Source organism: Mastigoproctus giganteus, chromosome 14 (genome assembly GCF_048544385.1).
Source record: "Mastigoproctus giganteus isolate SK-2022 chromosome 14, ASM4854438v1, whole genome shotgun sequence".
NCBI classification, from domain to species: domain Eukaryota; kingdom Metazoa; phylum Arthropoda; class Arachnida; order Uropygi; family Thelyphonidae; genus Mastigoproctus; species Mastigoproctus giganteus.
In genome coordinates, this window is record NC_143588.1 from 95,877,848 (window position 1) to 95,893,110 (window position 15,263).

A 15,263-nucleotide genomic window follows, 5' to 3' on the forward strand; every position below is an offset into this window, starting at 1 on the left:
GCTAGAATTGTGAAAGCAAACAGACGGACCACAATGTCGCACATCAGAACACATCAGAATACACCTTGGTGCACAGAACAAAATATCGCAACTGACCACTAGTCGCATTTTGTCGCGAATGGGCTACAACAGCCGACGGCCACATCGCGTATCTTTGTTATCAATGAAGAACAAGAGCACGCCTCCTGTGGCGCAGCAACACCAGCACTGCACTATCGAGGATTGGAAAACAGTTGCTTCGTCTGACGAGTCGAAGTGCCTGGTACATCATGTTGATGGAAGGCTCAGAATTTGGTGAAAACTACATGAATCCATGGACCCGTAAAGTCTGACGACTACTGTGTAACGTGGTGGGCGTATTGTTATTGTGTGGGTAAGGTTTTCTTGGCACATGTTGGCAGGAGCGCATTAAGGTCGGTTGAGGCCCCGGGCACAGAAGAAAATATTGGGTCCCTTAAAAAAAAGAGAGAGACAGGGAAAATAAAAATACATGTTAATCATTTTTTTAAATAAATAAAAAATATTATGTTCTATTAATGTTTTATTTCCAATAAAATTTGAATATAATATATGTATAATATAATTAATAATAGCATAATAATAATCACAAAGTTTTGAACTAACAGTTGAACATATTATTATAGTTGAACTAATATGTTCAACTAATTTGTTGGGGTTTTGCGTGGGCCCTTCAGAATCGGGGCCTAGAGCGCGCGCCCGGTGCGCCCGCCGTTAAATCCGCGTCTGCACGTTGGGTCTATTGTAGCCATAGATTCACGTCTGAATGTCACATCGTACCTAAACATTGTTTCTGACCCAATGCATCCGTTCATGTTGACAATTTATCCTCAGTCAGATGGTTACTTCCAGCAGGATAATGCACCGGTGCACAAAGTCGGAATCTCTATGGAATGGTTCGAGAAACATGACAATGGCTTTTCTTTGTTGCAGTGGCCCGCTCAGTCCGCGGTTCTCAATCTCATTGGACATCTGTTGGATGAGCTGGAAAGGGCTGTTCGTTGCAGGCCTACACCTCCGTCGAATTTCAAGGAACTGCGTGACACACTCATGTCACAACGTTTTCAGCATCTTGTTCAATGCATGCCTAATTGAAGCATAAGCCTCAGACTTCCTTGCACCATATTGCTAGTAATAATAATAGACGAATGAATTCAGGCTGTTTTGAAGGCTAAAGGAGGCTCAAACGCTACTAGGCAGGTGTAATAAAGTAGCAGCACAGTGTAGATTCAAGGCAGAAGTAAACGGTGGTTGATTGCTGGAACAAATTTTCTGCTGTCGTTGTAGAAGTTGATAGCTTAAATAGATTTAAGACAGAACTAGACAAACATTTGAACTGAGTGGATGGGTGAAGTGAGAATGTTTTTTTTTTTTTTTTCTTTTTGGCTGATGCTATATAAGCTTGCTTTCTTGTATCATGTGCCTTTACTAATGCTATTTACACAACAAAGCTTTTCACGAAACCCGATATTTCCCAACCTCTTTTTATACATATGGTAGATTTTTATTAAATCTTTTTTAAAGCCGTGTATTTTTTTTTTTTTTTTTAATCAGCCTGACGTCTAAATTTCATTATTACAGGCCAATTATAGAGACGGCCTTCATAGCTAGCAGATCGGTTTTTATTGCTGATCTAATACATCTCTGGAAAAGGTCTGGACTGAATTCTCGGCAAGATCGCAACTATGGATTTTTTTCCCACTATCCTGGAGTTAGTCGGTTCGGAAAGGTGTACAATATTATCATATCTGGCACTGAGGTTTTTCATCCTACAAATTAAGCAAGCTAGCTGAACAATTTATTAAATTGTAAACACACTATATGGGGGTTTCACGGCCCTGCTATGCGAAGCATTCGTTCGACGTCACTTTATTTTTTTATATAAGTCCTCCTTCCACTTGACTCCTGTCACACACCTAATTTCGATGTAGGAGATTATATTCAGAATTAAATTATTTCACTCTTTGTGAATATGAAATTTAATATTTTAAAATGTTTTGTCGCTTTATTTCCAACAAGGAATAAATAGGATGTTTCGTTCTATTAATATAGTTGAAGCATTATTATTATTTTTATTAATTATATGTATAATTTTGTTGGGAGATAGGGAAAACTGTTATCTCCTAAGTCTTGACTTAGGTAGTGATGGCGTCTAGTGAGGTTAAGACAGAATGTCTTTCCGGGGAACTTTCGGTGTTATTATTGACCTCTTCGCAAGGCGTTGCGAATAGAAATGATATTCAGCAAATTATAAGATCGGTTATAAGAAGGTACATACATATAAAATTGGTATTGAATCATTACGATTGAGTGAAATTCTATTATGTACAACTGTATCATGAGTAATCATATTGCATAGTGGTCTGCTGTTATAGTACTTATATGTAGCATATACTGATATAAATCTGTTAATGTTATACTTTTAAATTATGTATGAACTTAATTTTAATTTATGTATTTTTACAAGCGTTTTGGCAAAAACGCTTGTAAAAATATCTGATTTAAAAATTTAGAGATTTCGGCCATCATACAATTTATCTCTGAACCCGGCAGTGGTATTGCATAGCCTGACAAGCCGTGCTGAAAAACAAGAAACGTCTCAGTAGGTTAGAATGGTACTCGGCATTGTGATAGTGGCACTTTGTTCCAGGAAATTAATCATAATCACTCCTGCATCTCAAAAGGTGGATGACATATGATATCAAAAAATAATTTTGATATCATATATTTGGATTTCAGGAAAGCTTTTGACACTGTTGCTCATGGAAGACTATTGTACAAATTTGAGCAGAATGGTATTAAGGGTAAGTTGCTACAATGCATAAAAGGATGGTTGAGTGGGAGAAGACAGAGGGTGGTAATTAATGGGTGCTGCTCTTCGTGGACTAATGTTATTAGTGGAGTCCCACAGGGTTCGGTGTTGGGTCCTCTGTTGTTTTGTATATTTATCAATGATATTGATGAAGGTATAATTGCTGGAACAAACTTCCATCTGTTGTTGTGGAAGTTGATAGGTTAAATAAATTTTAAGAGGAACTGGACAGGCATTTGGAGGGAATGTTGTGATTTTTTTTTGGTTGATGCTGCATAAGCTCATACACTTGCTTTCTTGCATCACATTCCACTACTACTACTACATGACTTTCCCAGCTGACTTCTGCACTCGAAAATTTTTAGGAGGGGGAGAAGAGTGATGCTTCCACTGTTTCAGTTGTTCTTTTGTGCACCCATGTTTCATCCATAGTCACATACCATCCCCAAAACTGAGCTTCATTAACTTTAAAATGCTGCACAGTCTCATGACAACAATCTCGCTCTTTCCTGCTTCTGATTTGCATTCGGTGCTTTAGGGACCTACCTCTAAAAAACCTTCCTACAACATTCATCAACATTCATGTTTGCTTATATATTCTTTGCTATTTACTTATTCTTTGCTACAGTAGAAGGAAGGGATTGAATCACATTTGTTCACTTGATGTCTGTGATGCACAGTTAGTGTTGATTCTGCTGTTCACAAATTGAATAGGTATTTTGCATCTAAAATTGTTTGAAGAATTCTTTAGAGAAGGGGATGGAAATTTATCAGATTCTAACAAAGCGCTAAATGATTTTGTGGTAATGGAAAGTGGAAGAGAAATTGAAGCCAAACATAAAAAGGCACCCAGGTTGGATGGGTTCCACCCAGTTATATAAAGTGAGGCAGCAAAGGAGGTAAGCACACCCTTAGTGTAATAATGAGAGCATCTTTGGATTTGGAGGATAGGTCCTTGTGGACTGAAGATGTGCAAATGTTTCCCGAATTTATAAAGGGGATCAAAAGGTGACATGAGTCATTATAGACCACTTAACTTAAATTCTCTTCCAGGGAAAATAATGGAATTACTGGTTAAAGAGGTAATGCATGACCATCTAGACAGGAATGAAGTTAAAAAACAAGACAAGAATGCAGTCACAGCTTGGATTTGTTTGATTGGTCAGACAAGACTGTCCAATCTAATTGTATACAATGATGTAGAACAAAAACCGGATGCAAAAAATAATTTTGATATCATATACTTGTATTTCAGTAAATATTTTGATACTGTTGCACATAAGACTGCTGAATAAATTGGAGCAGTGTGGCATTAAGGTCAAGTTAATACTATGGATAATGGGATGGTTGAGTGGGAAAAGACAGAGTGGTTATTAGTGGACAATGCCCTTTGTGGGCCAATGTTATTAGTGGATTCCCTCAGGGTTCACTGCTATTCCAGTTGTTTTTTCTATATTTATTGATGAAGGTATATCAGGCTTAATGTCTAAGTTTGCAGATGATACTAAGATTGGCAGTGTGGTTAATGACAATAATCAAGGTATGTTACTGCAACAATATATAGAAAAATTAAGCAGATGGGATGAGAACTTCAACTGTCCCATGGGATGGGACAGTTGAAGTTTAACATTGACAAATGCAAGGTAATATGTATGGGTAGTAGTAATCCCAGATTTTAACATACTAACTGTGTGGTACTACACTCAGAGTAGTAGAACATAAAAAAGACCCGGTGCTAATTGTGCAGTCATATATGAAGTTCTCTGAGGAGTGTAGAGAGGCTGCCAGAATATACAAGATACAGTGATATACAAGAATTTTGCTAGCATGTATAAGGAGATGATTATTCCATTGTACAAGGCAATGGCTGGGCTGCATTATGAGTACTGCATACACATCTGGATGTTTCATTTTAGAAAGGATGTAGAACTGCTGGAACAGATTCAGAGAAGGGTAATGAGATTGGTGAAGGGAATGAAAGGGATGATCTTACCAAGAAAGGCTTGAATTCTGCAAATTGCAGCATCTGGAGAATAGGCATCTGTGAGGTGTTCTGAACAAAGTACCGTATTTCCCCATGTATAAGACGCACCTTAATTTTGGGGCAGGAAATTTGAAAAAAAATGTATTACATAAAGTTATTGAACTCAAGTTTTATTCATCATAAAATTCATACAACTCATTACTGTCAAAACTCCCATCCATTAGCTTGTCCTCATCTGTGTCTGATGACGAATCACTGTCTTCATATATTGCCTCGTCCTCACTTCCATCTATGGCATTTGAAATGCCACACTTCTTAAGTGACTTGACAACAATCTCAATCTTGATATTATCCCAGGATCTTTTCACCCAGGTACAAACTTCTCCTATAGTTGGTTTCTTCACTCTTCCTGCTGGTGTCAAATTGTCCCCAGAAGACTTCATCCATTGGTTCCATTCGTCTCTCATGGCAGCTTTGAAGGGTTTGTTAATGCTGACATCAAGTGGTTGGAGCTGGGATGTCAAGGTATGACGGCGAGTTTTGTTTTTTGCTCTGCAGCAATCTTCTTTGTATTTTTTGTTATGTGTGCCCTGAACTGATCAAGCACCAATAGGGCAGGTTTGCATAAGAGCCCACCTGGTCTCCTGCTCCAAACTTTCTCAAACCAGATCTTCATCCCATCCTGATCCATCCAACCCTTGTCATGAACGTGGACAATCACTCCTCGAGGAATGTCTTCTTTTGGCATTGTTTTGCATTTGAAAATAAGCATAGGAGGCAGCTTGGTTCCGTTGGCACAAGCTAGAACAACTGTATAATGGCTCTTTTCATGTCCACTTGTCTTCACAGTTACAGTTTTCACCCCCTTCTTATCAACAGTTATGTTACTTGGGACATCAAATTGAAGGGAGACTGTCCATATTTGCAATCTGGCCCAACTCAAACTGATGTGTCTTCCAACATTGAATGACAAAACGATGAAATTCAAGGACCTTCTGCTCATAGCTTTCAGGCATCTTTTGGGGAAGTCTGGTGCGTGTATGCATGCTTAGTCCATTCCGTTTCATGAACCTGAAGCACCAATTGTGTCCTCCTCTGAAATCAGTAACTTCTTTTTCATCAGCAATTCTTGCCTCATGCTGAACCATCTTTGTGGACACAGGAATTCCAATTGCCCTTTGCTCCTCAATCCATATCTTCACTTCCCTCTCTAAATCAGGCCATTTTGCTGACTTGCCTCTAATGGCCTTCTTCTGCCGTAGTGTTTTCAGTAGGGTTTCTTCTTCCCGTAGCGAGTCTTGAATTGTTTTCTCAGTTGGAGGAGGACCAAACTTATGTTCAGCAGCACGATTTCTATTCACTTTTGCAAACTGGATCACTTTTAACTTGAATTCAGCACTGTATGAAAATCTTTTCTGAGCCATTTCTGGGCAGAACGTGGCAAAACGTAACCTAATATACCGGTAACAAGTGCGAAACAATGAGCGCAAAGACAACAAGCACGAAAAAGCGGGAAATGCAAGTAAAAAAAATCTACAACCACTGTATAAGACGCATCCAGTTTTTAGACCCCAAATTTTTCGAAAAAAGGTGCATCTTATTCATGAGGAAATACGGTATTTATGGCTTTGAATGGATTGAGCAAGCTCAATGCAGATGGCATTCTTCCTCTTGCTTAGACCACACGAGGGGTCATTAATTCAAACTGTGGAAGAATGGCTGCAAGATAGATATGCAGATATTTTCCTTCAGCTAGCGGGTGGTTGATTGTTGGAAGAAACTTCCCTTTGTTGTTGTGGAAGCCAGAAGTGTGAATAAATTCAAGAACTAGATAAACTACTGTAGGGGATGGACAGGTAATGCAGAAGTTTTTTTTTTTTTGCTGATGCTTTATAAGTTTGTTTTCTTGCATTATAATCTTGTTGCTGTTCTCTGCAACATGATTGTATTTTCCAACAGATCACCATCTTTCCTAAATTGAAGTTTCCAAACCTGTATACAGTATTTCACATATGTTGACCATTGCCTTATACAGTGGAATAATCATCTGTTTTGCACCTGCTGACAATGTTCCTGTATATAATTGATAGAGATTGATGGGCTGTTCTATCAGCTTCTTTATGGTGAACAGAGAATTTCATGTTGGACCACATTATCATCCCTAGAACTTTTTCACACTCCACTATCTTGAGTTTGTTAACAGTGTAAATGTTATGTTATTCTGGGATTATGGCTATCCATATGCAATACTTGCATTTATTGCTGTTAAATCTCAGTTATCATTTTTTGGCCCATCTGCTTAATTTATCTAGATCCCCATGAAGTATCTTAACCTGATTATTGTCATTAATCACTATAATCACCTTTTTATCATTAGCAAACTTAGACATCAAACTTGAAATACCTACATAAGTATTAAAAAAAGTAAGGATTCCAACAACAGCTGTGGAATCCCCAGTAATCACATTAGTCCACTGATAAGTGGGGTTCCATAAGGGTTGGTGTTGGACTCCTGGCACTTAACTATCCCTTTATCGAGAACTTGCCCATAATTTCACATTGCTCCAATTTCCTAGATGTGGGTAGCAGTAATTGTATATATGGTACAGTAACAAAGGTTTTGCTGAAATCTAAGTACTGTATACATATCAAAATTATTTTTTTCATTTAGTTCCTCTGTGACAACTTCATAGTATCTAATCTAAGACTTACTTTAAAGTAAGTCTTATAATAAGTTTTTCAGCATATACTTTGTTTAAAAAATATTTTGAAAAATTTAAAGAATTTGAGAGCCAGCCAGATGTGACCCCAGTTATTCACAAAGGAGGATCAAAGGGCAACACAAGTAATTACAGACCTGTTAGTTTAACTTCTGTTCCAGGGAAATTAATGGAGGCACTGGTTAAAGGAGCACTGCAGGATCATCTAGACAAGACTTCAGTTATAGCTCGGACACAGCATGGGGAAGTTAAGGGGAAGTCTTGTCTGACCAATTTGATTGGATACTGTGATGTGGTCACAAAGGAACTAGATGCAGGGAATAACTTTGATATCATATATTTGGGTCTTAGAAAGGCTTTTGATACTGTTGCACATGGAAGACTGCTGCGCAAATTGGAGCAGTGTGGCATTGGAGGCAAATTGCTGCTCTCAATAAAGGGATGGTTGAGTGGGAGAAGACAGAGTGGTAATCAATGGACACTGCTCTTCGTGGACTAATGTTATTAGTGGAGTCTCTCAGGGTTTAGTGTTGGTCCTTTGTTGCTTTCTGTATTTATTAATGATATTGGTGATGGTACATCAGGCTTAATGTTCAAGTTTGCAGATGATACAAAGGTTGGCAGGGCTGTTAATGACAGTATGCTGCTGCAACAAGATCTAGAAAAGTTGAGCAGATGGGCTGAGAGGTGGCAAATGAAGTTTAACATTGACAAATGTAAAGTACTGCATATGGGAAGCAGTAACCCCAGAGTAACGTATCAACTGTGTGGTAGAGAATGAAAAGGACCTGGGGATAATTGTGCAGGCAGATATGAAGTTTTCTGAGCAGTGCAGACGGTCTGCAAGAGTAGCTCATGGTGTCTTGTTAATGATATAGAGGAATTTTTCTAGCAGTGATATGGAGGTGATTATCCCCTTGTATAAGGCAATGATCAGGCCACACCTTGAGTACTGTATACAGGTCTGGAGGCCTCATTTTAGGAAGGATGTAGAGCTGCTGGAGTGAGTGCAGAGAAGGGAAACAAGATTAATGAATGGAACAAAGGGTTGCTCTTATGAAGAAAGGCTTAAGTTTTGCAAATTACAGTGTCTGGAGACTAGGCACCTGCGAGGTGATCTGATTGAGGTGTATAAAAGCTTGAATGGTTTGAGCATGCTCAATGCTGATGGGATTCTTCCTCTTGCTCAGAATAATTGCCTGAGAGGGCATAAATTCAAATTGAGGAAAGACAGTTGTAGGATAAATGTGCAGAAGTTTGCCTTTAGCCAGCGTGTGGTTGATTGCTGGAACAGACTTCCATCTGTTTGTTGTCGCCGACCGGGCTAGCCGAGTGGGTAAAGTACCTACCCGGCAACCCAAAGGTCGCGGGTTCGATTCCCGCCTCGGGCTTGGATCAAAGTACTGCAAAAACCTTGGGAGGTGCAATATGGCCACAGAAGCCGATGCGCCAACAACTAACAAATCAAAAAAAAAAAAAAAAAAAACTTCCATCTGTTGTTGTAGAAGTTGATAGCTTAAATAGATTCAAGGCAGAACTAGACAAACATTTGGAGTGAGTGGATGGGTGAAATTGGATTTTTTTTTTTTTTGGCTGATGCTATATAAGTTTGCTTTCTTGCATCATGTGCCTTTGCTAATGCTAATTTGCTTATGTCACTTTCCTATGCTTGATTGAATTTCTGTAATCAAGTGCATGATATATGTGAATCAGATTGCACATAAAAGTTAACGATAAATCTGTACATAAAAATAGACAAATCTGTACGTAAAAATAGACAAATCTGCAATTGAAATTGATAATGTTGTATGCTGATATAATTATAAAAGTTTACTGTCTTAATTTTTAGTATTGTGGACAATGTTGACATTGCATATGGAATTGAAGTGCCAATGTGCTCAAATTTCATGTCATATCAGCAGCCCCATTAGTGACTCTTTATTTGGTGTGTCAAGCTGTGCTAGGTGAACACTAGCACTTAAAAAATTAATGGCAAGGTTTATAAAAAATAAGAATTCCACTTACATGATCAGCTGCACAGAATGTAAAGTCCACTAACAACAGTTGACCAAACATTGACCAAAACTTGTAATGTGAATTACAAGTTTTGCAATTCCACTCTCCACTAGAAAATTATAATCCAACTAACACACTTCAAACTAAAACAATGACATGTAAGGTATGAAATCAAAATTAAAACCGAAACTAAATTAATATTGGATATCTGCATGCCTATAGAAATAATTTTTTCCAACCCTTGATGTTCATTTTTACTACCAATTTACATTCTCAACAAAGGCCCAAGCCTGTTGTTATATGAACTGGCATGTAGGTATGCTCAGAATACCTGATACTCAGATCTGATATTTTTTATGGACATACTTCTCAAATTCCAATGGAATCAACAGACCTGTACTGTATACAGGTCTGGAGGCCTCATTTCAAGAAGGATGTAGAGCTGCTGGAACGAGTACAGAGAAGGGCAACAAGGTTGGTGAATGGAACAAAGGGTTGCTCTTACGAAGAAAGGCTTAAGTTTTGCAAATTACAGTGTCTGGAGACTAGGCACCGGCGAGGTGATCTGATAGAGGTGTATAAAGCCTTGAATGGTTTGAGCATGCTCAATGCTGATGGTATTCTGCCTCTTGCTCAGAATAATCACCTGAGAGGGCATAAATTCAAATTGAGGAAAGGCAGATGTAGGATAGATGTCCGGAAATTTTCCTTTAGCCAGCGGGTAGTTGGTTGGTGGAACAGACTTCCATCCCTTGTTGTGGAAGTTGATAGCCTAAATAAATTTAAGGCTCAGCTGGACAGGTATTTCAAATGAACGGAGGGGTGAAGTGGAAGTTTTTTTTTTTTTTGGCTGATTCTGCATAAGCTTGCTTTCTTGCATCATATGCCTCTACTAATGCTAACAGTGCAGATTAAAAGTCAAAAATATACTGAAGGAATTTTAAAAATTCATATTTACATCATTCTGAAAGTCATTTTAATTTTCAATTTTTTTTTTTTTTTTGCTAATGCTATATGCTGTTACAGCCATTGATAGATTAATTTACTTGCTTGATTTCATCAGCCTATGGTCCTTTTTTCACTTTTGGCTGCAGCAGTTTTTCTTCCACCATACTCTTTTATCGTTATAAAATCATTTAACTCCAAACCAATTATAAATAGACTTCTGCTCAACCCCATCTCTAAAAACTTCTTTATGTGTTAAGGTAGATATAAAATATTTGTTTATAAGCAATCTGTATGGGCATAGTTATACCATTCATATATCCAATAGACTGATGTGATTGTTTCCTGTGATTTTAGTGTTAACATATGCAGAGAATTCCATGTGTTGCTTTTCTTTACATTCTTACTTAGACTTCTCATAAGCTGCCTTAACCTGCCTAACCCCTCTGAATAGATTGATTACATACTAGTTTTTATTTGTTATAGGACTCTATTCTCTGACAATTTATAATCATTACATGAATTTTTCTTCTCTGCCATTAAGTTCATCTGATATCATTTAAATCATCATTTAAATATTGAACAAAATCTCTTGGTTGGTATAAAATGTTTTTTGGCCTCTATCATTACCTCTCCGAGCACTCCCCATTGGGATTTATGTATTTTAACATGAGTTTGTCATACTGATAAGAGTTTAAAAAATGTCAGCACCCATTGTTGCAAAAACAAAATCTCTTCTCTTTAGCCCTGACAGTAGTTTCTTTGAAATAAATCCCACCACAATATGTTAAGATCACTGCCATCTAAGGGCTCCTTTATTGAATCTTCAAGAATTTTTATATTTGAAGATTTTTAATTGCTGCTGATAATCAGTGCCATTGTTATAAAAAAAACTAAACAAAACTTTGATTGAAACTAAACAAAACTTTGATTGAACATTTTGAAGAGGGCAAAATGTGTAATGGTATCTTGAAGCAATTGTAATCTATTGATGACTAACAGACAGCTTAAACAAAAATTCACAAACAGAAAAAATTTAGATAAGTTAATGTTTGAATGCGTACTGTACTGGTAAACAAACCTATGACTGTATTTTAACTTAAAATGTTTGTAGTGGTGAAACTCATGTTTAGTCTCTAGAGCAAAGTTTCCGGCATCCCCTCCCCCCATACTTCTCCTTCAACCCATGCACGGTGCTAAGTACTATAGGTTTTGATACCTTTCGTGTTTGGGGTTTTGATAAAAAAAAAAAAAAAATTATTGGAAAGATTTAATTTTGTAGGGTAGTGTGGAATTTAAAAATTTCCCTCTTTTTCCAAAAATTCTCCTGTTTTATTATTGTCCAAAGGTGGATAGCACACCTGGTGACTTTGGCAAAAGGGCATCGATATGAGAAAACACTTTGAACATGTGTACTGCAGACTACACTTGGTAATTAGGGAACTTAAGGGAGGCTTGATTGAAGTGCATAAAGTTCTGTGAGATGAAAGTAAAATGAATGAGGGAGAAATTTTCAATGTTATCAATGATTCCAGAAGTAGGGCCATAAATTCAAAATTACAGTGGAAGGAGTTTAGAGCAGATTCCAGGAAGTTTTCTTAGCATTAGTTGAGGTATATGATGCAAGAAAGCAAGCTTATAGAGCATTAGCCAAAAAAAAAAAAAATAATAAAATAAATAAAACAAAAGAAAAAAAAAACCTTCCCATTTCACCCATCCGGTCACTCCAAATGTTTGTCTAGTTCAGCTTTAAATTTATTTAAGCTATCAACTTCCACAACAACAGATGGAATTCTGTTCCAACAATCAACTACCCTCTGGCTAAAGGCAAACTTCCGCACATCTATTCTACAACTGTCTTTCCTCAGTTTGAATCTATGCCCCCTCAGGTTCTTAGTCTCAGCAAGTGAAAGTATCCCATTAGCATTGAGCTTGCTCAAGCCATTCAAGGCCTTGTGCACCTCAATCAGATCACCTTGCAGGTGCCTAGTCTCCAGATGCTGTAATTGACAGAATTTAAGCCTCTCCTGGTAAGAGAACCCCTTTGTTCCTCTCACCAACCTTGTTGCTCTTCTTTGTACTTGTTCTAGCAACTGTACATCCTACTTAAAATGAGGCCTCCACACCTGTACGCAGTACTCAAGGTGTGGCCTTACCCATTGCCTTATACAAAGGTATAATTACCTCCTTGTCTCTGCTAGTGAAATTCCTATATATCATTGACAAAACTCCATAACCTGCTCTGGCAGCCTGTCTGCACTGCTCAGAGAACTTCATATCCGACTGCACAATTATCCCCAGGTCTTTCTCATTCTCTACCTCCCTGAGTGTAGTACTACACAGTTGGTACGTTTCTCTTGGGTTACTGCTATCCATGTGCAGTACTTTGCATTTGTCAATATTAACACGTTGACTGCCAAGCTTATTTGGGTAAACTAGTCTCCGACGCCAATTTGAGTTAGGCATGTTAAATTATTCAAAACCCAAATTATAATATATATTCATCACCAAAACTCATAAAAAAGCTTATTGTTGTAAAAAAAAGCATCGTGAATTATCTAGTAGTTGGCGTATGCAGTAGAAAATTCTTTGCGGCAGCCAACTATGAGTTAACTTGATTAAATCAAACGTGTTGTAACTTGCAGAATTCTCTGTATATAAATCAGTGCTGTGCGTAAATCCGCTGCAGTGACACAGACTTTGCTATGTACATTGTATTTAGTACTTTGTTACATTCTAAAAAGAACCGAAAACATGGATAAGAAGAGATCACTGACTGAAGAAGAGCTTGAGCTCTATGCTAATATGAGTGACTCAGAATTTGAAGAGTTTTTTGACGAGTCGTATAGTCCTGGTTCATAGATTAATCGGATGATCAAATGCTCTTGTATTATTCAGTGCTAAGAAAAACCATCAGATGTCCGAAAAAAAACTGCATTACATATTATAGAAATATGTATGCATAATGCATACACCCTTTTCCATCAAGTTACTGATTTCTCTGAATTTTGGACATTTTATGATGGAACCCGTAACTTGACGGAAAAATTACATTGAATCGTTGATTGGAGAAAAAATTCTAAACGTTTCAAAGAAGATTAGGTCTGAACATAAAATTCATTATTTAGACTAAGCCGTGTCGAGTATGTACGTGAAATAAAAAATTCCACGGAACGTGTTATTATTGTCCAGTGCGCTAAGAGAAGCTAGCTCTTTGTGGGAAAAAAATATTTCTTTTTGTGAATAAATTCTGTTTTTTGATGCCTGGTTCATTTTTCATTCTTATCCCAGAAGCCAACTATCCATCAGTTGCAAATATTTGCTACGAATATACTCGTAGCTGTGCCCGAAAGGCAAGTCATAGTAGTTAGAGTTAACTCATAGTCGGCATCCTGGGCCAGATCGCCAAGTACGAATTAACTTGTAGTCGGCATTCAACATGTTAAACTTTAGTTGCCACTTCTCAGCCCATCTGCCTAACTTTTCTAGATCCTTTTGCAGTAGTATACCATCTTTACTATCATTAACAACCCTGCCAACTTTTGTGTTATCTATAAACTTGGACATTAAGCCTGATATACCTTCGTCGATATCATTAATAAATACACAAAACAACAATGGGCCCGGCACTGAACCCTGGGGGACTCCACTAATAACATTAGTCCACGTACAGCAGTGTCCATTTATTACCACTCTTTGCTGTCTCCCACTCAACCATCCCTTTATCCATTGCAGCAACTTGCCCTTAATGCCATACTGCTCCAATTTGTACAGCAGTCTTCCGTGTGCAACAGTATAAAAAGCTTTCCTGAAATCTAAGTATATGATTTCAAAATTATATTTTGCATCCACTTCCTTTGTGACCACATTGTAATATCTAATCAAATTGGTGAGACAAGACTTCCCCTAAACAAACCCAAGCTGTGTCTGAACTATTACTGCAGTCCTGTCTAGATGATCCTGCAATGCTTCTGTAACCAGTGATTCCATTATTTTCCCCGGAACACAAGTTAAACTAACAGGTCTGTAGTTACTTGTCACCTTTTGAATCCCCTTTTTGAATTGGGGATACATTTGCACATCTCTAGTCCATGGGGACCTCCCCTGAATCTAAGGATGCTCTCATAATTATGGCTAAGGGTTTTCTTACTTCCCTCGCTGCCTCCTTCAATATAACTGGATAGATTCCATCTGCCCCAGGTGCCTTTTTATGTTTAACTTCAAGTACTCCTCCACTTTGCTCTCCGTTATTACAAAACCATTTAGCTCCCTGTTAGTTTAGTAAACTTCTGTCCTCCCCTTCCTTACAGAATTCCTCCTGTGTCAATATAGATTCAAAATACTCATTCAGTTTGTCAGCTATCTGAGCAGCATCATTAACAGTCAAATCACCAACAAGTGGACCAATCTGCTTCATCCCCTTTATTCTAGAGTTTACATAATTAAAGAATTCTTTGTTGTTTTTCTTTGCATACTTTGCCAAGGATTTCTCATAATCAGCCTTCGCTTGCCTAACCTCCTTTGTGACATGATTACAGACTAGTTTATATGTTCAGTAGGCTTCTGTGTCACCTGCTAATTTATATGTATCCCACGCATTTTCTTCTCTCTCACGATCCTCATTAGTTCGTCTGCCACCCATTTAGGCCTATATCTTGAACAGTATTTCTTACTTGGTATGAAAAGCCTAGTAGCTTCCAAGATTAATTCCCTGAAGGCCTCCTATTTAGAATTCACTGTTTTCGACATCATCCCTTTCATTCTAGAG

The 15,263-nt window shown here is 37.8% G+C and overlaps 1 protein-coding gene across 1 annotated transcript in view; it reads left to right on the top strand.

Annotated features, from left to right (window-relative positions):
* The first annotated feature begins 2,163 nt into the window (after positions 1-2,163).
* The window catches only part of poe (E3 ubiquitin-protein ligase-like protein poe), an 849,790-nt gene continuing 836,690 nt past the window's right edge, over positions 2,164-15,263 (top strand). Inside the window, exon 1 of the mRNA XM_090388478.1 lies at positions 2,164-2,288. Within this exon, the coding sequence (XP_090244604.1) occupies positions 2,164-2,288 (125 nt within the window). The remainder of the gene's footprint in view (positions 2,289-15,263) is intronic.